Source organism: Prionailurus viverrinus, chromosome A2, assembly GCF_022837055.1.
Source record: "Prionailurus viverrinus isolate Anna chromosome A2, UM_Priviv_1.0, whole genome shotgun sequence".
NCBI lineage: Eukaryota > Metazoa > Chordata > Mammalia > Carnivora > Felidae > Prionailurus > Prionailurus viverrinus.
In genome coordinates, this window is record NC_062562.1 from 11,622,395 (window position 1) to 11,644,800 (window position 22,406).

General features: G+C 50.8%; 2 protein-coding genes across 12 annotated transcripts in view; one reads left to right on the plus strand and one right to left on the minus strand.

The window, feature by feature from the left end:
* CA2H19orf44 (chromosome A2 C19orf44 homolog) lies at positions 1 to 21,611 on the plus strand. 10 transcript variants are annotated; one of them, XM_047841641.1, is made up of 11 exons: positions 1,067 to 1,910; positions 3,699 to 3,795; positions 5,244 to 6,006; positions 8,356 to 8,668; positions 13,877 to 13,950; positions 14,884 to 15,298; positions 16,008 to 16,046; positions 16,647 to 16,742; positions 18,586 to 18,752; positions 20,286 to 20,366; positions 21,431 to 21,563. In XM_047841641.1, the coding sequence occupies exons 3-11, from the start codon at positions 5,245 to 5,247 to the stop codon at positions 21,479 to 21,481; spliced, it is 1,998 nt and encodes a 665-aa protein (XP_047697597.1). In that variant the 5' UTR covers positions 1,067 to 1,910; positions 3,699 to 3,795; position 5,244; the 3' UTR covers positions 21,482 to 21,563. The 10 variants fall into 10 exon arrangements, with proteins under 10 accessions (XP_047697596.1, XP_047697597.1, XP_047697600.1 ...); XM_047841644.1 differs by having other exon boundaries at positions 5,256 to 6,006; XM_047841645.1 differs by having other exon boundaries at positions 5,317 to 6,006.
* CHERP (calcium homeostasis endoplasmic reticulum protein) overlaps positions 20,869 to 22,406 on the minus strand; it is an 18,948-nt gene continuing 17,410 nt past the window's right edge. For both annotated transcript variants that reach the window (XM_047841635.1, XM_047841627.1), the window contains exon 17: positions 20,869 to 22,367. In XM_047841635.1, the coding sequence (XP_047697591.1) occupies positions 22,174 to 22,367 (194 nt within the window). In that variant the 3' untranslated portion in view covers positions 20,869 to 22,173. The remainder of the gene's footprint in view (positions 22,368 to 22,406) is intronic.

Below are 22,406 nucleotides of genomic sequence, written 5' to 3' on the forward strand. Positions count from 1 at the left end.
TCCCATCCGGCCGGGGTGTCTAGCCGGGAGCGCAGCGACGGCCTCTGCGGATGGACATCGTGGGAGGAGGTTGGCCCGGTTGGCCCGGTTGCTGCCGGGTTTGGCGACCGGATTTGGGAGAGGAGTTGCGGGAAATGGGGAACGTTCTGGAGCTGGGCTTGTCGGGCTGAGGGAGGGTAGGGGCCTCACGCCTGGTTCCCCGTCGGGGCCCATTTGGCATCGTGGTCTGGGTGGGTCGCTCCAGGCCGGTGGTGGGGAGTGGGGGGGGGGGGGGCAGTTAGGGGGGGTGGGAAGAGCCCGATGGAGTGAGAGGCGCCTGTGTGTTCAAAGTCAGGTTTATTTATCTTTAACAACTTTATTGAGGATGCGTTTACCTACCGTACAATCCACCCCTTGTAAGTGCACAACTCTGTTACTTTACTAAGTTTACTAAGTGGGGCAAGCGTCACCAAGATCCAGCTTTAGAACTTTTCTGTCTACCCAAGGATATCACTCCTGGCCCTTTACAGTCCCTCCTCGCTCCTACTCCCAGCCCCAGGCAACCACTGATGCGCTTTCTGACTATAAAGTTGCCTTTTCTGGATGATCCTTATGAATGGGGTCATACAGTATGTGGTTACTTTCCCTTAGCATGATGTGTCCGAGATGTATGCATGCATGTTGTTGTATGTATCCATATTCTTTTTTTTAATGCTGAATAGTATTTCATTGGATGGATGGACCTCGGTTCTTATCCATTCACTAGTTAATGGACTTTTGGGTTGTTTCCACTTTTTGCCTACTATGAATAATAATTAATATGAACATTTGCATACATTTCAATCACCTTTGGCTACATGGGAACTGCCAGACTGTTTTCCAAATTGGTGACTGTACCATTGTAATGCTCCATGACTGTGTATGAGGGCACCGATTTCTTCACATCCTCAGCAACACTTGTTATTATCTACAGTTTCTAATTTATTTATTTATTTTTTTGATGTTTATTTTTGAGAGAGAGACAGAATGCGAGTGGGGGACGGGCAGAGAGGGAGGGAGACACAGAATCCGAAGCAGGCTCCAGGCTCCACCCTGTGAGCACAGAGCCCAGACTCAGGCTTAACTCACAAACCGTGAGATCATGATCTGAGCCGAAGTTGGATACTTAACCGACTGAGCCACCCAGGCGCCCCATCTGTGGTTTTGATTGTAGGCATTCTAGTGGCTGTGAACTGGGATCTGGTGGTTTTGATTTGCATTTGCCTAATGGCTAGTGATGTTGAACATCGTTTCATGTGCTTATTGGCCATTTGTATGTTTTCTTTTTTTTTTCAGCGAGGTATCTGTTCATATCCTTTGCCCATAGGTTTATTTTTAATTGTGTTTTAAAAATATATCGATTTTAGTTGTGATGAAATGGATAGAACATAAAACTTGCCGTTGTAACCATTGTTGATTTATTTTTAAACCTAGGGAAACTTTTCAGAAAAACTAGACGCTGTTAAACCTGGCCTAGTGGTCGGGCTTTCCCTCTGACCCACAGAATGGTGGGGGCTGAGTCACCTCCTGAGCCTCAGTTAGAAAAATATCAACCAAGGTAGCTGTTGACGTTCCAGCAGTCTCTACTTCCTCTTTACCACGTCCTTCCTGCTAAAAGCCCACTAATGCAGGTATTCCAAACACTATTACCTAAATCTTACCATTTATTCCATGTCCTACAATGAACATAGGAATCTTATGAAGGGAATAATTGTCATCGTTTTACAGATGAGCAAGCCGAAGCACAGAGTGGTCAAGTAACTTGCCCAGCGTCACACAGGCTAGGACTCCTGCACTGTTTCTGTCAGGTGTGGTTGGTTTCGCCTTCACTGACCCCTGTGGTCAGGCCTGTGCGAGGCGCTCTAAGTACCCAGATGGGGATGAGCAAGCAGGTACGCCACGCAGAAAAACAGAGTCAAAGAAAAACGATTCACTCTTCTGCAGACAGAATCTTAGGGCTGGGTTCAATGTTTTTCCTCTCACAAAACATTGGAGTTCAGCTTTTTTTTTTTTTTTTTTTTTAATAAACTTATTTATTTTCAGACATAGAGCGAGTGCAGGGAAGGGGCAGAGAGAGGGGAAGAGAGAGAATCTCGACCAGGCTCCACGGTGTCAGCACAGAGCCTGATGCCAGGCTGGAACTCACGAACCGTGAGATCGTGACCTGAGCTGAAATCAAGAATCAGACACTTAATGGACTGAGCCACCTCGGTGCCCCTGAGTTCAGCTTTGAAAGGTGCATAAGACAGACTGTTGCCAGATTTTACAAATAAAAGTATGGGACACCCAGTTGAATTTGAATTTGAGATAAACAACCAATAATTTTTTAGTATGAAACTATTTGGAACATACTACTTTTTAGTATAAAAATATGTGGGTCATACTTCTATTTTAACAATTATTGGGGCACCTGGGTGGCTCAGTCAGTTGATCGTCCGACTCTTGACTTCAGCTTAGGTCATGATCCCAGGCTTGTGAGATCGAGCCCCGCATTCGGCTCCGTGCTGAGTATGGAGCCTGCTTAAGATTCTTTCACCCCGGGTGTCAGGGTGGCTTACTTGGTTAAGAGTCCCACTCTTGGTTTCGGCTCAGGTCATGATCTCACAGTTTGCGGGTTCGAGCTCTGTGTCCAGCTCTGTGCTGACAGTGCAGAGTCTGCTTGGGATTCTCTCTCTCTCCTCTCTTTGTTCCTCCCCTGCTCGTGTGTGTGTGCTCTTGCTTTCTCTCTCAAAATAAGTACATAAACTTAAAAAAAAAAAAAAAAAGATTCTCTCTCTCTCTCTCCCTCTGCTTCTCTACCCTGCTTATGCTCTCTCTCTTAAAAAAAATTATTTAGTCTTTATCTTATTCACGTCCCTGGGTGTCCTGTATTTAATCTGGTAATCCTCGTAAGATTGTTTTCCAAGTGGACAGGGATGGGAAAAAAGGCTCCTTCAGGTCTCACAGTGAATTCTTTTTAAACAACAAAATAACACTTGGCCTTGTTAAAACACTCAAACAGGATGGAAACGAGCAGTGGTTGTGCACCTGGTCTTTTCTGCCTCACATATTACACTGGAGACGACATTATGCACACAGATCTCCCTCCTTGCTTTTTCACGGCTGCGTAGCACTCGCTTGGCTGCACGTGGTCTTCTGGATTTCCCTGGGTCTTTACGGATGGGTTCAAGTGCTTGAGGGGTACAGACAATGCTGCCATGACATTCCTCGTGCATACACATCAATGTGCATTTGAGAGTGCATTCGGAGGCAAATTTCTTTTTAAAATTTTTTTTTCAACGTTTATTTATTTTTGGGACAGAGAGAGACAGAGCATGAACAGGGGAGGGGCAGAGAGAGAGGGAGACACAGAATCGGAAACAGGCTCCAGGCTCTGAGCCATCAGCCCAGAGCCCGACGCGGGGCTCGAACTCACGGACCGCGAGATCGTGACCTGGCTGAAGTCGGACGCTTAACCGACTGCGCCACCCAGGCGCCCCATCGGAGGCAAATTTCAATTGCCCGGGTGCCGGGCCTCTGCTTTTCACATTTTCGTTGCTGTTGCTGAGTTCCTTAGTAAAGGGGCTGCAGCAAACACACAGCCACCCATGCCATATTTTTCCATCTTTTTTTTTTTTTGAGACTTTAAACTTCTTTGAAACCTTTTTAAATCTTGGGGTGGGTCGTTTTTATTCTTTCAGGGGCACGCGGGAACACAGAATATGATAAAAGCACTGACACCCCACCCCGCTGAAGGCTGTTCACCAGCGTGTGCGCACAACACGTGATCAACATTGGGTGGGTGCTGCTGTGTCCGTCTATAGCCCCTCCACCCTTCCAGGGCCGTGGTTTTTACCCTTAAACTTTATTAAAAAAATTTTTTTTTAACATTTATTTATTTTTGAGAGACAGAGGCAGAGCATGAGCAGAGGAGGGGGAGAGAGAGAGAGAGATACAGAATCTGAAGGAGGCTCTAGGCTCTGAGCTGTTCGTTAGCACAGAGCCTGACGCGGGGCCTGAACTCTCAAACTGCAAGACCACGGCCTGAGCCGAAGTCAGATGCTCAAACCGACTGAGCCACCCAGGCGCCCCAGGTGGTTTTTACCCTTAAAGTGAAGTGAGATTTTCTGCGGAGGGGAGGGTCCTTAAATACACAGGCTGATGTTAAGCAGTTCCTTGTGAGAGAGCTGAGGATACTTGGATAAAGGAGGAGCGCTGATGTGGGGAGCCAGCGGGGAGTAGGACTCTTGGAGTAGTGGTCGTGTCACTGGCCAGGCAGTGGAGCTCTGTCGGGAACAAGGGGGCCTTTGGAATGGGACCTGAGCTTTGAATTTGGCTCTGTTGCTCACCAGCCAGGGGACCTTGACCGGTGACCTTAACCGGTGACCTAACCTTCAGGTGCTTGTATTGCTTTCACCTCCTCTTTAAAACGGGAGCTGGCGGGGGGGAGGTGACACTAGCTGCCTCAAGGTTGCATGAGGATTAAAACAGATAATACAGCTCTGAGCAGAGCGACGGGCTCACTGTTGGAGGCTGAGAGGCGCTGGCTCTTCTGTCTGACGTGCAGCGTGTCTCCTTTAAGAGCTTGGCATCAGGCAAACCATAAGAGACTTAAACGCTGAGAACAAACTGAGGGTTGCTGGAGGGGAGGTGGGTGGGCGGATGGGCTAGATGGGTGATGGGCATTAAGGAGGTCACTGGTTCGGATGAGCACGGGGTGTTATATGTAAGCGATGAATTACTAAATCCTACTGAAAGCAATACCGTGCTACGTGTTAACTAATTTGAATTTAAATAAATGTCAAAAAAGACCTGGCATTGAACGGTAATTCAGCCAGTGGTACTGGGTGTTGACATTTTCATTGCCGTCATGGGGCTTGAAGGGAGCGCTTCAGGCAGACTGCAAAGAAAGATTTGATCTTTAAAATGGGAGGTGCTGAGGGGCGCCTGGGTGGCTGAGTCAGTTAAGCGACTGACTCTTGGTTTCGGCTCAGGTCATGATCTCACACTTTTGTGAGTTCGAGCCCCACATCGGGCTCCGCGCTGACCTTGTGGAGCTTGCCTGGGATTCTCTCTCCCTCTCTCTCTCTGCCCCTCCCCTCCTTGCTGTGTATGTCTCTCTCAAAAACAAATAAACTTAAAATAAATAAATAAAATGGGAGGCCTTGAGAGATTTGAATACATGGTATGAACACCAGGTAGGTATTCTTACTCTAAGTTTTCTTTCTTCACCCCCCCCCCCCCCGAATGGCTTCCAGAAGAAGAACCGGCCATCCCACGTGCAATATTTTTGGTGATTTTAGTGATCTTTCCTTAAAGGGTTCAAAAATGGAAGAAATCAGAAACTTGAAAATCGGTAGAAGTCTTACCCAAATAGCACCCGGCCGCAGCAGATTTCTCAAAGGACACCAAACTATGGGTGTAAAATACTCACTCCCGAAAGAGAATGCCGTTGTGGAGGGTGGGCTCAGACTGTCTTCGGGGAGACCCCCGATCACTGCCTCGAAGCTCAGGGCCAGCGCTGCGCTCACAAAACTGGCTCAGCTGGAAACCAAGATCATGAATCGGAAAGCTCAGGCGGATTTGTCTGATGTGGAATCTGACCTGAAGACCCCTGAGGACAGTCTTCCGAGGAGCGCAGATACAGCCCTTCCCAGGAGCACAGTCGGACTTTCCTCACACGGCCCAGATAAAACCCAGAAACAAGCCCATGAAACTCCCACGTCCGGGAGCGGCACACAGAGTGGGAAGGTCAGTAGGTTTCTAAAGAAGAGGGAACCACGCGTTGAAAATGGATTCCCTGAAACACATTGTGGAAAAGAGAGGAGTTTTCAAACACCCAAAGAGAAAAAACCCACTAGAAAACTAGATTCTCCAGACAGCGATGAGGAGGAAATGAAAGAGTTGCTAGGAGGCTTGATAGAATCTTCTAAAGAAAAAGAAACATACACGAATCGGCGTTTCATCAGCTCCAAAGTCAGTGAGAAAGAACAAACAAAAGTATTCTCGGTAAGTTTTTACGTATTCTTTTTTTTTTTTTTTTTTTTTTTTTTTACTATTTATTTGTGAGAGAGAGAGAGAGGGAGCGAGCACACATGAGTTGGGGAGGGGCAGAGACGAGAAACACAGAATCCGAAGCAGGCTCCAGGCTGTGAGCTGTCAGCCCAGAGCCCGACACGGGGCTCAAATTCACGGACTGTGAGATCGTGACCTTGAGCCGAAGTCGGAAGCTTAACCAACTGAGCCACCCAGGCTCCCCTGCATGTATTTATTCTTTGTTTTTTTTTAATGTTTATTTTTGAGAGAGAGAGAGACAGAATGTGAGCGGGGGAGGGGCAGAGAGCGAGGGAGACACAGACTCCAAAGCAGGCTCTGGGCTGTGAGCTGTCAGCACAGAGCCTATCGTGGGGCTTGAACCCATGAACCATGAGATCATGACCTGAGCCGAAGTTGGAAGGTTAACCGACTGAGCCACCCGGGTGCCCCTGCGTGTATTTATTCTTTTTTTTTTTTTTTTAATTTTTTTTTAACATTTATTTATTTTTGAGACACAGAGAGACAGAGAATGAACAGGGGAGGGGCAGAGAGAGAGGGAGACACAGAATCTGAAACAGGCTCCAGGCTCTGAGCTGTCAGCACAGAGCCCGACGCGGGGCTCGAACTCACGGACCGTGAGATCATGACCTGAGCCGAAGTCGGACGCTTAACCAACCAAGCCACCCAGGCGCCCCCTGCGTGTATTTATTCTTAACCAAGCCTCGCGTCTGCACTCTGTGTCACAGCACTTTATAAAGGCTTGACAGCAGCTGTCACCCGTAAGCTACTTGAGGAAGGGATTTGACAAGGAACCGTTGGGCTCCAGCCAATCACGGCTACCTGTTTTGGGCCTGCCATGAGGTGACAGGGTTTGGGACATTAGGCAGTTTTGCAATATCTGGAGTAAGTGTGCGCAGCACAGGCCTGCACTTTGTATGACAGATCGTGGTGCCGCACAGGAAACTTGGGACAGCTGCGTTTCTGTTTTTCAAAACTGAGATGAAATTCACATAATCTAAAATCCACACTTTTACTTTCGTTCCTTTTTTATTTTTTAAAGTTTATATATTTATTTTGAGAGAGAGAGAGAGAGCTCGAGCAACGGAGAGAGAGGGAGAGAGAGGATCTCAAGCAGGTTCTACACTGACAGCACAGAGCCCAACTCAGGGCTCGAACCCACAAACCAGGAGATCAAGACCTGAGCTGAAATCAAGAGTCAGATGCTTAACCGACTGAGCCATCCAGGCATTCCTCAAATTAACATTTTTAAAACAAACAGTTCAGTGCCATTTAGTCCATTCGTGATGTCGTGCCAGTGCCAGTGGACCTCTAATTCCAGAATGTTTCCATCAACCCCTGAGGAGACCCTGTACCTGTTAAATGATCATTCCTTGTTTTCTCCTCCCTCCAGCACCTGGAAATTACTAATCAGCTTTCTGTGTCTGTGAATTTGCCTGTTCTGGACATTTCACATGCACGGAATCATCCAGTACGTGGTCCTGTGTGACTGGCAGCTTTTCTGAGCATAATGTTTTCGAGGTTCATCCACATCGTAACATGAGTCAGTGTTTCCTTCCTTTTCGTGGCCGAGTAATATTCCATCGTGTCAGTATACTACATCTTCCGTATCCACCATCCACCGATGGGCATTTGGGTCTTTTCCACCCTTTGGCTATTTGTGAATAGTGCTGTTAGGAGCATTTGTGTACACGTATCTGTTTGAGTCCCTGTTTTCAATTTTTGGGGCTCTCCCTACCAGCGGAATTACCGGGTCCTGTGGTAATTCTCTGTGTGACTTACTGGAGCAGTGCCAAACTTTTCCAAAGCAGCTGCGCCGTTTTGCGTTCCCGGCCACAGTGCACGAGGGTTCCAGTTTCTCCACACTCTCTCCAGTGCTGGTTATTAGAGCTAGCACTTGTTACTAGAGCCATCTTAGTGGGTATAAAGTGATGGAAAGGCTGCATTTTAAGGGGGAAAAAATCTGCCCATTTATTTTGATTCTGCTGCAGGCTCAGGCTTTCCTAGATCATGCACTCAGGGGCCTTAATTTAGAAACGGTGTAATTAACCAAATTTGTTTGAAAGCCATGTGATATTTCTGATTATTTGTGCAGTGTTTCTGCACCGCAGTCCCAATATTATCTCGTCTGAATGTTGTACCTTGACTTCTAGAGATGAAGGGAGAAAAAGAAAGGGGCCCAGAGAGAGAGAACTCTTTGATCGCCCATCCTTGGCCTGCCCTACTCTGGCCGCATTTATTCAGTGATAAGGACTTCCTTGTCACCTGTTTGATAATTAATTTCATTTATTTCCGCCAAAGTAGGATCAGATCCCAACTCAACCAAGAATCCTTTCACTACCCAGTGAGGAACCTCCCGGCCCAAAGCCATTTCGGACATCACGTCTGCCAGCCTCACAGTCAGCAGACGGGACCCTTCGCGGCACGCGCTCAAAAGCTCGCTCCCCACAGACTCACGCTTCAGGGGACACAGCCGCCTGCACAGCATCACTGTCCATCACTGGCACCTTTTCAAAATCAGCCTCCATGACGCCACATGGCAAGCTCTCCCCCGGAAGGAGTGAGCCTGAGCCTCACGATCAGTCGCCCTCAGAAGCTACCGATGACAGCCTGAATGGTAACCCATGGCCCTGTGCCCACCTGTCACCCTAGGCAGGAGGGGCAAGACCACCTAGAGGGTCCCTGGGTGGGGGGTCCCTGGGTATTGCCGTGGGGAATGCATCGGTCATGCCACCCCCTCTACTTCCTGACCACCTTTCCTGGTGGAGGAGCCAAGTCAGATTTTTGCTTTTTTTTTTTTTTTTTTTTTTTAATTTACATCCAAGTTAGTTAGCATATGGTACAACAATGATTTCAGGAGTAGATTCCTTAATGCCTCTTACCCATTTAGCCCATCCCCCCTCCCACACACCCCCCCCCCCCCAGTAACCCTGTTTGTTCTCCATATTTAAGAGTCTCTTAGTTTTGTCCTTCTCTCTGTTTTTATATTATTTTTGCTTCCCTTCCCTTATATTCATCTGTTTTGTGTCTTAAAGTCCTTATATGAGTGAAGTCATATGATATTTGTCTTTCTCTGACTAATTTCGCTTAGCATAATACTCTCTAGTCCATCCACGTAGTTGCGAATGGCAAGATTTCATTCTTTTTGATTGCTGAGTAATACTCCATTGTATGTGCGTATGTATGCATATATATATATACACACACACACACACAATGGAGTGTATATATATATATATATATGTGTATACACACAGACACACACACACACACATATATATATACACATGTGTATATATATGTGTGTGTGTGTGTTTGTGTGTGTGAGAGAGAGAGAGACTTGGTCCCTCCATATATATGTGTGTGTGTGTATATATATATATATATATATATATATATATATATTTATGTATATGTACACACACACATATACAATGGAGTATTACTCAGCAATCAAAAAGAATGAACTCTGGCCATATATATATGTATACATCTTTTTTATCCATTCATCCATTGATGGACATTTGGGCTTTTCCCATACTTCGGCTATTGTTGATGGTGCTGCTATAAACTTGGGGGTGCATGTGCCCCTTCAAAACAGCACACCTGCATCCCGTGGATAAATGCCTAGTAGTGCAATTGCTAGGTCATAGGGTAGTTCTATTTTTAGTTTTTTGAGGAACCTCCATACTGTTTTCCAGAGTGGCTGCACCAGCTTGCATTCCCACCAACAATGCAAAAGAGATCCTCTTTCTCTGCATCCTTGCCAACATCTGTTGTTGCCTGAGTTTTTTATTTTAGCCATTCTGACTGGTGTGAGGTGGTATCTCATTGTGGTTTTGATTTGTATTTCCCTGATGATGAGTGATTTTGAGCATTTTTTCATGTGTCTGTTAGCCATCTGGATGTCTTCTTTGGAGAAGTGTCTATTCATGTCTTTTGCCCATTTCTTCACTGGGTTGTATTTTGGGGGTTGAGTTTGATAAGTTCTTTATAGATTTTGGATACTAACCCTTTATCTGATATGTCGTTTGCAAATATCTTCTCCCATTCCGTCGGTTTTTAGTTTTGCTGCTGGTTTCCTTCGCTGTGCAGAAGCTTTTTCTTTTGATGAGGTCCCAATAGTTCATGTTTGTTTTTGTCTCCCTTGCTTCTGGAGACGTGATGAGTAAGAAGTTGCTATGGCCAAGGTCAAAGAGGTTTTTGCCTGCTTTCTTCTCAAGGATTTTGATGGTTTCCTGTCTTATGTTTAGGTTTTTCATCCATTTTGAGTTTATTTTTGTGTATGGTGTAAGAAAGTGGTCCAGGTTCATTCTTCTGCATGTCGCTGTCCAGTTTTCCCAGCACCACTTGCTGAAGAGACTGTCTTTGTTCCATTGGATATTCTTTCCTGCTTTGTCAAAGATTAGTTGGCCATATGTTTGTGGGTCCATTTCTGGGTTCTCTATTCTGTTCCATTGATCTGAGTGTCTGTTTTTGTGCCATGTTCTGTCTTTAGTGTTTTCATTCAGTAACCCTGACCAATTACAGAGCAATAACCTGAAAACAAAATCCTAGAGCCACATACGACAAAAAGGCAATGCGATTTTTCTTTTGGTGAAAGAGGAATTTACCTCCTTTTTATATTCAGAAAAGGGAGTAATCTCTAACCAGTCACAATTAGACACTTCTGTTATTTCAAATTATTCAATATTATTTTTATCCCAATATTACACATATTTAAGAAAGAAAGGAGAAAGAGAAAAGATGTATACCCAACACTTAATGTCTTCCCTCTGGGGTGCTTCATTGTGAGACCCAAATTAAAATGTCTTTATTTATTTATTTTTAATGTTTATTTTTGAGAGACAGAGAGACAGAGCATGAGCCAGGGAGGGGCAGAGAGAGAGGGAGACCCAGGATCCGAAGCAGGCTCCGGGCTCCGAGCTGTCAGCACAGAGCCCGACGCGGGGCTCGAACCCACGAACTGTGAGATCATGACCTGGGCCGAAGTCGGACGCACAACTGACGGAGCCACCCAGGCGCCCCTAAACTGTGTCTTGAGGGCCTGCTGGGCACTGGCACGTGCCAAGGGTTGTGTTAGCAAGAAGACGATAGCAAACAGGCCAACACCAGCCCTGCCCCCTGTGTGCTGGGTGACCCGTAGCTCGTGACTCTGGTAGGGGATGAGAAAAGAGCTTTTTCCTGCTACCCTTCTACGTTCCTGGCGGGAGCTCTGCAACAAAAGATAGATTGAGAGAAAAGCATACAGTTATTAAATAGATGTTAAATATTCAACGTAAGTTTTATGCGACACAGAGCCTTCCTAAGGAAACCAGACCTAGAAAAAAAAAAAAAAAAAAGACAGTTAAGTGTGTGAGTGTTTTTACTCTAGGCTCGATGAGGAGTGGAAGGTACTGGAAAAACGTGATCAGACAAAAGGAAACGAGCTAAAGGTGGTAAACGGGGGCAGACTTGGCAAGGCCTGCTGTGATTCCTCTTGGGGTCCCTCTGGCTTGGAAACGGGATGCTCCTTTCCTCTGGGTGGCGGTGGGGGGGGGGGGGGGCACTTCTCACATGAGACCCTTGCAGCAGGTCAAGGGAGAAGGGCAGAGGATTCTTGCAGCGCATGCCATGTTCAAGTTCCCTCCCGTCTGAGATATTCAGTAGGCCAAGGTGCTGTATTTTGGGGTAGCGTGTCCTGAATCCCATCACAGACTAACGTGGGTGTTCATGCGCCGGGAGGTCAGCAGTAGAAGCTCTATCGGGGTGGGGTTTGGGGGGAAGTATTGCCATGAAGGGTGGTTCCTTCCGGTGCCCTTGTTAGGGTCGGAGAACGCAGGGGGATGGGCTCTTGGCTGCCGACGTGAGATACCCCTTTGAGCTCCCTCAGTGGCTCTGATCCTTGGGCCAGAGAGTTTGGTAAGTGGGTGTCCTTGCTCCCCTGGCCCCACGTCACCTCCCTCATCATGTGGATGGGAAGACGGGTATAGGCTGGTGGGGCAGGTGACAGACCCAGGTTCCTCCCTTTCTGCTGTTTGTCCACACTGCCGGTCCCGGCAGCCCTTCTGTCCTCACTGCTGGCCTGGAGGGGCCTCTCCTGGTGGTCAGCCCCTGCCCTCCCTTGTCCAGATGTAGCTTCGAGGGAGGGAGGCAAGCTGGCAGTGGTGAGCACATTCTGAGCTGACCTTGCCCTGCCTCTTACCAGTTGTGCAGTCTTGGACGCTTTGTGCCTCAGTTTTCTCATCCATCAAGTGGGGGCAGAGCCACAGAAGTGGCTGTGAAGCCCCTCAGCTGGCCCTCTGCTACAGGAGGCACGTGCGTGCTGGGGTTGGCCTACGTGACAGTAATGTTCCTCGGCCAGTGCCAATGCTGTTCCCAAGTGCTCAAGTTCAGAATCACCCCTATGCCTTTGCTCGGGGCCAGCCGGATGCCTTTTAGTTCAGATGCTTTGTCCAGGGATGTGTCTTTGGACCTGCCTGCCACATGAATGGCAGTGACAGAAGCAGAGAGCTCAGAGGAGGCGTGAGCCCCCAGGACTGGGGTGACGGGGGGATTCACTCTAGGGCTTAGGATGGGCAGGTGCGGGGGGCAGGTGGTGTGGACTTCCCTCTCTCTCTCTCTCTCTCTCGCCTCCAGCCCTGTGCCTGCTGCCCAGAGGACCCAACTCTTGCCTGTTCTACCAACTTTCTCTCTCTCTCTCTCTCTCTCTCTCTCTCTCTCTCTCTCACCCCGCCCCCTGCCCGTGTTTCAGGGCCTGAACTGAACTGTGCAATAGAAGTTGCTGCCAACTTTGGCTGATGTCCACTGCCCACCCACCTAGAGGAGTGGGCTCATCTGTTGGGTTCCCAGAGGTCTGTTTGGAACACCAGAACTCCACAGAGGATTCTAGACTCCCAAGTCTCAGGCACTGGCGACTGGCCAGCTGGCATGCCGAATGCTGGTTCTCCTTGGGCTCCTGTGCCCTTAACTTGCTTTAAGTGGGAACTTACGACACTTTGCGTCTAGTTTTATGTCTGCTTGAGTTGTCCCCACACCCAACCCCCCTACCTTGCACACACTTGGCACCACACATTCTTTACCGTGTTGCTGTCATCTACTCATCTGGCTCAGTGTCTGTTTTTATAACTAAAGAGGCTTTTTTTTTTAATGTTTGTTTGTTGGGGCGCCTGAGTGGCTCAGCCGGTCAAGTGTCTGTCTTTGGCTCGGGTCATGATCTCGTGGTCCGTGAGTTCGAGCCCCGCATCGGGCTCTGGGCTGACGGCTCGGAGCCTGGAGCCTGCTTCGGATTCTGTGTCTCCCTCTCTCTCTGCCCCTCTCCTGCTCATGCTCTGTCTCTCTCTGTCTCAAAAATAAACAAACATTAAAAACACTTAAAATGTTTATTTTTGGGGGGGAGGGGCAGAGAGAAAGGGGTACAGAGGATCCAAAGGGGGCTCTACACCGACAGCAGCAAGCCCGATGCAGGGGCTTGAATTCACGAACCGTGAGATCGTGACCTCAGCCACAATCCAGAATTGGACGCTTAACCGACTGAGCCACCCACGTGCCCCGAAATGAAGCTTTATTGGAACCCAGCCCCATCCATTTGTTTACACGTGGTCTGTGGTGGTTTTTGCACCATAACGACAGAGCTGAGTTAACTGTGGTACAGTCTCGGGTGCAAAGTGGAAACCATTTACTAGTTAGAGAAAACACGTGTAGATCCCTGTGCTGGCTTATTAAGGACCGAGACTGCACGCTTCTGTGTTTCTATTCTTAGCACGTAGCCCAGTGCCTATGACATAATGGTAAATGCCGTGTGGTATGTAAATGAGTGAATGTCATGTTGCATTTTTAATTACAGATTTTCGAATCAATCTTTTATCCCTCGATGATCTGGCTCCAGCTGTCAGTGAGAACTCAGACTTGGAACGGAAAGTGAGTACAGCCAACTTAATTTTTCACGGTAGGTTACGTGGAGACGCTTGGTAGCATTGTGCTTCCTTTAGGCCCGTGGGTCTTGGCCTAACCCCCGGGGGACCCTTGGCAGGTCTGGAGACAGTTTTGATTATCGTGACTGGGGTGGAGATTGCTGCCGGCGTCTGGTGGGTGGCGGCCAGGGATGCCGCCGCTCAGTGTCCTGCAATGCACGGGACAGCCCCCACTGCAAAGAGCGTTTAGGCTTCAAATGTCAGGAGTGCCCCGGGTGACAGATCCTGATGTAGGTGAAAACAGAATAAAGCTAGTTAATGTGGCAGGTGATTAAAGCAGGTCCCACTTGGGGGTGCCTGGCTGGCTCGGTCGGCGGAGCGTGCGACTCTTGACCTTGGCTCAGGTCGCGATCTCACAGTTCGTGAGTCTGAGCCTCATGTGGGGGCTCTGCGCTGACAGTGTGGATTCTCTCCCTCTCTGCCCCTCCCCCACTCATGCTGTCCCTTTCTCTCAAAATAAATAGTAGATAAACTTAAAAAAAGAAAAAAAGCGCGTCCCACTTAAACTGCCCCATAAGAACACTGCGCTGGCCTGTACTCATCATAGTGCCCCATTGTGGTTCTTGCCATATTAGTAACCTCCTCACTATGGAACCTGCAGGCACTGTTTTAATAATACATAATAATGACATTGTAACGGATTTCAACCACGTGCCCCCTACACATGCTCACACCATCAGTGTTAAAATACAGCAGCCCCAAAGCATCTCAAGAATATTGCTCACGGTACTGGGCCTGCTCAAAACCCCTGAAGGACCAGTGTGGACCCTTCCCTGCTGGGCCCCCTGGGTACCCTGCACTCCATTCTAATGCGGTGGTACCTTGAGCATGTTGATGGTTCGAAACCACTTTCCCGTGACCTCTGTCACCCTCCCTTTAGAAAGAAGGGCAGCGGGAAAAGGCATCCAGCCAAAGTCCCCAGGCAGGGGGCCCTCCCACTGGAAGCGAGATCTCAGAGTGCCTGAGCGAGCCATCGGCTTCCTCTGCCGGGCCTGAGGATGCTTCCAGCCCGAGGCCAACGTCTCAGGAGCCCACGGCCAGCACAGTGAGCTCGGCTTACTCAGAAGATTTTGAAAAATCCCCAAATTCGACAGCATCCGAGTCAAGGGCCCGTTCCGAGTCTCCTGAAAGGACGCTGGACACTCTGTCAGAATTCTCTGCAAGCCTGAAGACAGACCTTCCCCTGCCAACGCTCAAACCTTGGAAAAAGCAAGTCAGGGACGTTACAAAAGTCATCATGAAGGAGACGGCTGTGCAGACCCTCGAGCCCGCCTTCACCTACCAGTGGGTGGAGGGTAAGTGTGTGGGCCCCCGGGGGGGAGGCGCCAGCTCCCAGGGCGCGTGCCGCGGGCATCCTTGGAAGCATGACGAAGGCTTCAGGGTCTGTCATTGTTAACCAGCTGGGGGGCCTCGGTGCCCCGTTCCCTCTTCCAAGGACGAGGGTCAGCCGCCCTGGGTGTCTCCCACTGCCCTCCGAGCTCTAAAACATCTGGAAAGGTTTCATTCAGAATCAGGTTCTCAGCTGTGGTGAGCCTGCCCCCAGGGGACCTCAGCGAGACTGGAGCCAGTTCGGGCTGTCATGACTGGGCGGAGGCCAGGGATGCTGCCCAACGTCCTGCGGTGCCCAGGCTGGCCCTGCCAGGAGATGACCCAGCCCCAAATGTTGGCGGTGCCCAGGGCGAGCCTGGGGACGGCACTGAGCGTGGAACCACCACCTGGGACGGCGAGTCCTCAGGTGGCTTGGGGGTCCCGGCGCGGTGTGTTGTGGTGGATTCTCTTCTGTGGTGCAGGGGACATTGCTCTTCATGGCCGGTGTGAGTTTCCAGGCGTCTGTCTTGTCTCCAGTTTCAGTCTTGGCCCTTCTGGGTGGAAAGGTCCCTTGCTTTTAAACATCCCCCCACTCTCTTTTCTCGTCTAGGTCGCTGCCCACAGCGTAGCCAGGGTTATTCCTGGACTGCACGAGGGCGTATAACACTCTCACCTGCTGTATTCATTTTGATTCAGGGGGGCTTAGCCGTGTCTCAGCCTGGGCTGCACGCTGGGGTAGGTCGTGACCATTTTCTCATTTCTTGGGGAGGAAAGCCAGTCAGACATGCCAAGTCAGATCACTAGAAGGCCTTCGAGGGTAGTGGAGGCCCAGTTCTGACGTAGAAGCCTCTGTGCTCCTCTCCACGTCCTCCCGCTGCCTGACAACGTAGCCTGTTGTTGACAAATGTGCGTGTTTCTGTCTGTATTATTTTGCGACTTAAAGAGCCCTTTGGTAAAACCCAGCTGGTGCCGTTTTCCTCGACTAGGCCTGATATCGAAAGAGGAAAACAGCAGTCTAAATCAACCAGCTTATCAGAGTCCCGGGAACATTCCGAAGCCTTCGTGTGGCCCCTAGGATGGAGGGGAGAAGGAGGGGAGGGCATGATGTCACGGACTGCGGTGATGGCTTGAGCCCGCTCAGCAGACTTGTACCAGGAGACGCCTCCAGAAAGACGGAGGCAGGTTTGGGGAAATCGTAAAGGAGGTTAACAAAGCAAGAAGGTGGCTGTCCTGTTCGGGAGAGGAAAGCACAGACTCGTGTAGCTTATTTCATATGTTGATGAAAGTCACTCTGAATCCTGCCCATCAGCCCCTCCCCCTTTGTCTCTGGGACAGGGCCCGGTGTGGCGGCCGTCGGACCGGCTCTGGGAGGTGCCTACGTGGACCCCGTGCCCATTGCCAGCCACGTCGTCAGCGCGGACTCCATAGAAGGTAACAGTACAGCTCAGCGGGTCCTTGCGGTGAAGTGGACGCATCTTAGCTGCAGGGCTGCCCCCGCCGGGAGGGCTGCTGCCCCACTTCAGTGCTGGGTTTGGGGAATCTGTTGGTGACATGGTCACAGGCAACTGCCCCGGTTCCTGGGACCCCTGACGACAGACTGGGTGTCTGAGAACCTTTGGTCCGTGTTGCCAAAGGACAACTATGTCGGATAAGACAGGAATGTTGGGAGTAACACACCTCTAGGCCCTCCACCCCCGCCACGCTGCTTTTATTTTGCGCGCTCCCCTCTGAGCCTTTGCGTCCAGAATACATGGTGCTTTTTCCCCTGAAGACACTCGGCAGGTCCTGAGTGTGAGCCAGCGTGGCGGCCACAGGCCTGGACTCCTTTCAGAGTCTGGGGGAGTTGTGGGGTCCTAGGGAGGCCCGGTCCAGCCTGGGGCAGGGGGAAGGCCCTCCCAGCAGCTGCCGAGGGAGCCCAGGCCGCATCAGGTCCCCACGGGGCCACTGGTGGCTCACAGGGCACAAACAATGGTCCATCTAGGACTTGGGTTTTGGGGTTTTTTTTTCCCTTTTCAATTAAAAACAAAAAAAAAATTTTAACGTTTATTTGGTTTTGAGAGAGATGGAGTATGAGTGGGGAGGGGCAGAGAGAGAGGGAGACATAGAAGCTGAAGCAGGTTCCAGGCTCTGAGCTGTCAGCACAGAGTCCGACGCAGGGCTTGAACTCATGGACTGTGCGATCGGGACCTGAGCCGAAGTCGACTGCTTAGCCGACTTGAGCCTAGGCGCCCCTGCCATTTTCAATTTTTTTAAAGATGAAGACATTAAAAATGCACAGGTTGTAACAATTGAAATGTTTGTATCCTTTCAAAAAACTCTTCCGTTTAGCTTGCTATTATCTCAGAGATTTTTCTGTTTTCTTGTAGTCTGACAATGATCATTTCTAACAGTTACACAGCTTCCATTTTTCAACATATTTTGAATTTAAATAAAACTTTTATTTTTATTTTGAATTGTATTTTTTCAAAGTTTACTTATTTATTCTTGAGAGAGAGAGAGAGAGAGAGAGAGAGAGAGACAGCCAGCGCACGCAGGGAAGGGGCAGGGAGAGAATCCCAAGCAGGCTCTGTGCTGTCAGCTCGATCCTACGCACCATGAGATCGCGACCTGAGCTGAGACCGAGAGTCAGACGCTTAATCGACTGAGCCACGCAGGAGCCCCTTTAATTGTATTTTTAATTTTAAGTATTTTAGTTTTATGTTTAAAGATACATAACAGGATTTACCCTCTTACCCATTTCTTTAAGAGTTTATTTGAGACAGAGACGGCACAAGTTGGGGGAGGCAGAGGGAGAGAGAGAATCCCACGCAGGCTCCGCACTGTCAGTACGGAGCCCGACGTGGGGCTGGAACTCACGAACCGCAAGATCATGACCTGAGCCGAAACCAAGGGCCAGGACGCTTAGCCGACTGAGCCCCCCAGGCGCCCCTCCTCTTACCCGGTTTTCAGTGTCCAGCTCAGTGGTGCGAGCAGGATTCACATCGTGCGGTTGCAGAACTTGGGGTTTCCTGGACTTCTTCCCGCGGGTGGGACGTTTAGTTGAGGCTTCCGCTTCTGCCTGGGAGCCGAGCGTCCCACGTGCAGCTCCTGAGGGTCCCACACAAGCCCGCAGACAGCAGTATTTCTGGTGGCAGCACTTCCAGAAGGCAGCCCCCCTTGGCCCTGCGGGGACGCTGCTGAGCGCGGGGTGGGGGTGGGGGGGGTGGGTGACCCAGAGCCTCACCCTTGGGGAGACAGGCGGGCAGGTGGGCGGAGTGACACGGAGCCGGTACAGCCCTGACAGCTTACAGCCCGGCCGCGTTGGCGCTCAACGACATGCTGAAGCAGCAGCTGAGCCTGACGCAGCAGTTCGTGGAGGCCAGCCGGCACCTGCACATGTCCCTCCTGCAGTCCCTGGACCGAGACTCCTTCCACTACCACACCCTGGAGGAAACCAAACAGGTGACTGCAGCACACACCCCCTTCCTGGGAGAGAGGGCAGGGGCCTTTGCACGCGAAGGGGGACAGGGCTCAGCCCGGGCAGCAGGGACACCGTGGGCCCAGTCACCTACAGTCCTGGGGAAAGGAGCTGTCCTCGTCCTTGGCGAGAGCCGTATGGGACGGGGGCAGCGAGAGGCAGCCTGGCGTGGGCTGCGGCTGGCTAGGCTGTGTGTGACCTTGGACCAAAGGGGACCTCCTCGGTGGGGGCTCCTGTCCCTCTGCAGACCCGTCCCCAAGCTCTGCCCAGTCCTGTGGGCTGAAGTGCCAAGACTGTCACACTCACCTCTCGCTCCCCCCTAAATTTAATTTTTGTTCGATTGTAAAAATTTTCTTCTCATTTTGTAAAAATTTTGTTACAGAGGTAGGTAATTTATAAAGCCCTCCATAATTTCAGAGAGAATTCGATATTCTTTAGATTTTCCCTGTGTAAAATATGAACATTATGTATGAAATGCACAATATTATGTATGTTTCATACTATATGTTGTAAGATATATAGCATACCAGGTATTAGATATGATAATGTTTCTAGAGATGGCATCACACCACATGAACTTCTGCACGGTCATTTCTGTCCTTTTATCCACAAATATCTTGCTTTGTAGTTCTTAAAACTAAGGACTTTGGAACAAAATGGTCACAGTATCATTATAACACCCAAACCAAATGAACTTTTCTTATTTTCTTAGTATTGGTGGATATCCAGGGGTAGATTCCCTCTTGGCTCATGCAAGTCGAACATTTTGTTGCTATTTGCTTCTTCAGAATCCAAAGCCTGTGCATCAAGAATGTTTGGGTCTTTTTAGGCTCCCGATTAGGGCTTAGGGCGGTGGTTCTTGGCTCGGAGCGGCATCAGACCCCGAGGGCCACCAGGGTTCCGCTGGCAGCAGAGGTGGGCCTGGGAGCGGGTGTTCCCCCTTGTGCCCACAGGGGACCCACTTTGAGAACCCCTGCTTACGGGTTTCCCCTGCCCCATCTCTTTGATGTTTCCTTGCAGTTCATTTGTTCAAGTAAACAGGTTGTTTCTTTGACGGTTTCCCGCATCCTGGACTCTGATGATCACACCCCCACGGGGTTCTTTGACTTCAGTTGGTCATACACATCGATTGGTGGGATACAGCTGAAGTGATCTGACCATGTCACCTGCCTATAGCCCCCCGTGGCTCCTCACGGCCTGCTCTGGGCCCTTCTGCCCGCCCCGTGTGCCCTGAGGGCGCCCCCGGTAGCCCCACTCCCCAGCTCCCCCCACCCCCAGCCATGGTCATGCTTCCCTCTCAGACCCAGTCAGGGCGCATCCCTCGCAGGTGCCTTGGCCAGAGCCTGTCTGGGTTTGTCTCTCCTCTTCTTTCCACAGCATTGTCACGTGGGTTCGCGTCATGGTCTTTTTCTGCCCACCTGCCCGGGAGCCACTGGGGACAGGTGCTGCCTCCAGCAGCCAAAGCCTCAGTGGACTGAGGTGGCGGTGGTGACGGCCCCCTGTCCTCTGCCCCACAGTACATCAGGCACCACAGGCCTGCCCCGCTGTCCATGGAGGATGCCCTGGAGGAGGTGGAGGAGGAGCTCTGGGGACCGGAGGTGAGGCGGGATTCGTGGGTTTGAACGGACAAGCGGGTCCAGAACACCGGCTGCGACACACGTTGGTTTCCAGGGGACAGTGGCGGGGGGCAGGCGGTGCCGAGGACTCACCCGAGTGGAATCCCAGCTCCAGCCTTCTTTAGCAGAGTAGTGGAACTCGCCCGGCCCCCGAGGGGATGCGCGGGCCGGTGGCAGTGGCCCCACGGGTGGAGTGGTCACCACTCACAGCCGGATGGAGGATGCCAGCCTGTCCGGAGCCCCACGGAGCGGCTGTGCCGGCCGGGTGCTGGCCGCCCAGTGATCGGACATAGACGGGAGGGGCCACAGCCCCGTCTGCTAAGCAGGAGCCCGGGCCACGTGTCCATGCCGGGCACACCCACACGAGGCGCCAGGGCAGCTCCTGACCTGACCGCACGACTCGGACGCAGTCTCTGCATTCCAGGCACGCCTGCTCCCGACTCGGCTGGAGCACACTTCTAACTTGAACACGCAGAGAAAAAGGTCTTTAAAAAAAGTTTTTATTTGAAGGCAAAACAGTAAAATCCACAAGAAATTGTTAACAGCACGTGTTTACATTTTATCCTGAATCAGACACGTTTGAACAATTCACAGCTACAGGAAACCTAGAACAAAATCAAATATTTTATCACATCAGGTTGAAAAGTTGGAGAGGACTTTGCATCTTATTGAAAAGAATTTTTCAAAAATGTTTCTGTACAAATAAACGGCACCGCACGAGCTGCCCACAGACGCCAAGCGTGGCCTGTCCCACGCCGTCCCCAGCGTCGCCCAGCAGACCCCACTCCCTCCTGGCCTCACCTCCCTCGGTGGTGGCTGTGTGTGTGTGGGGTGGGGGGGGGCAGCAAGGGGAATGAGGAGCAGGAGGCACAGCCAGGGGTCTCTCTCCACACCCTGGAGCGGAAGGTCCACGCGAGCGCTGGTGTTGGGTTCCTCTAAGTGGAAAACACAGGCCGAGACGCTAAGGGTACAGACTCTCCGAGGGTGTCATTCTGGGACCTGAAGGTGCCTCAGGTCCGTGTCCTCAGAACCTCCCGTTTCTGCAGGTACAGCAAATGGCTGACGTTTGGGGAAAAAATTTCAACGCAAACAACTAAAATAAATGAACTAAGGGCCAGCATGTCTCAGAGGAATCGGGTTTCAAATTCTCACTGGGATCCTCTTAGAGCAACATTCCCTTCTCCAAAACTAAAGACCTGGAGTAAAAACGAGAAGAACCCTGTGTAACTTCGCAAATCAAAAAGGGTTTGTTTTTCTGTTTGGAACCAGCGCCTGGCCTGAGCTTCCCCATCCACCGCACGTCGGCGGGGCACAGGTGGGCAGGACCGGCTGGCCCCACACCCGCTCCCAGGCTGCCGGGCCGCTCGCCCAGGGCCTCTCCTCCACACGCTCCTACTGGTTTAAGCAGAAGCTCAGATCTGCCCGAGGGGAGAGGTGCGAAACAGCCGTGCCTTAAGATGTCAGGGATTCTCATCCAGGGGTGGAGGGTCTCGTGTTTCTCACTTCGCCGTCAAGGGAAGCAGGCTCTGGCCGCGCGGGCCCGGGCATCTCCTGGCGGGGTCGTGCTTCTACGTTAGAGCGGTTTGCAGGCGGGGCCCGGGGCCTTCCAAGCTATCGAGCATGGTGCTCGTCACTAGGCAGGCTGTGGCCTTCCTTCTCTTCTGCCGCTCCCCAGAGATGGAGGCTGTGTGAGAACTGAGCTGTCCCTACCATCTGTCACTGCCAGTAAGCCAGGAAGGTCCCGGTGGCCAACGCGGTGGCCGAGGCGTGGCTCCCGCCCGCAGAGCGCCTACTTGCACTCGTCCCTGGCCTTCATGCGGGCGATGAAGGAGTAGCTCTTGTTCCTGCGGTAGTTCTCGTAGGGGTCGTCCAGGGCCACGCCCACACCCTTGTACTGGTCCCACTTGTCCCGGACGTCCCCCCCCTTGATGGGGTCCTGGATCCCTTGCTCTTTCACGCCGAGGCCACCAGATCCACTCCAGCCTTAAGAAGAAAGGGGGGAGGGCGGTTATAACCCACGAA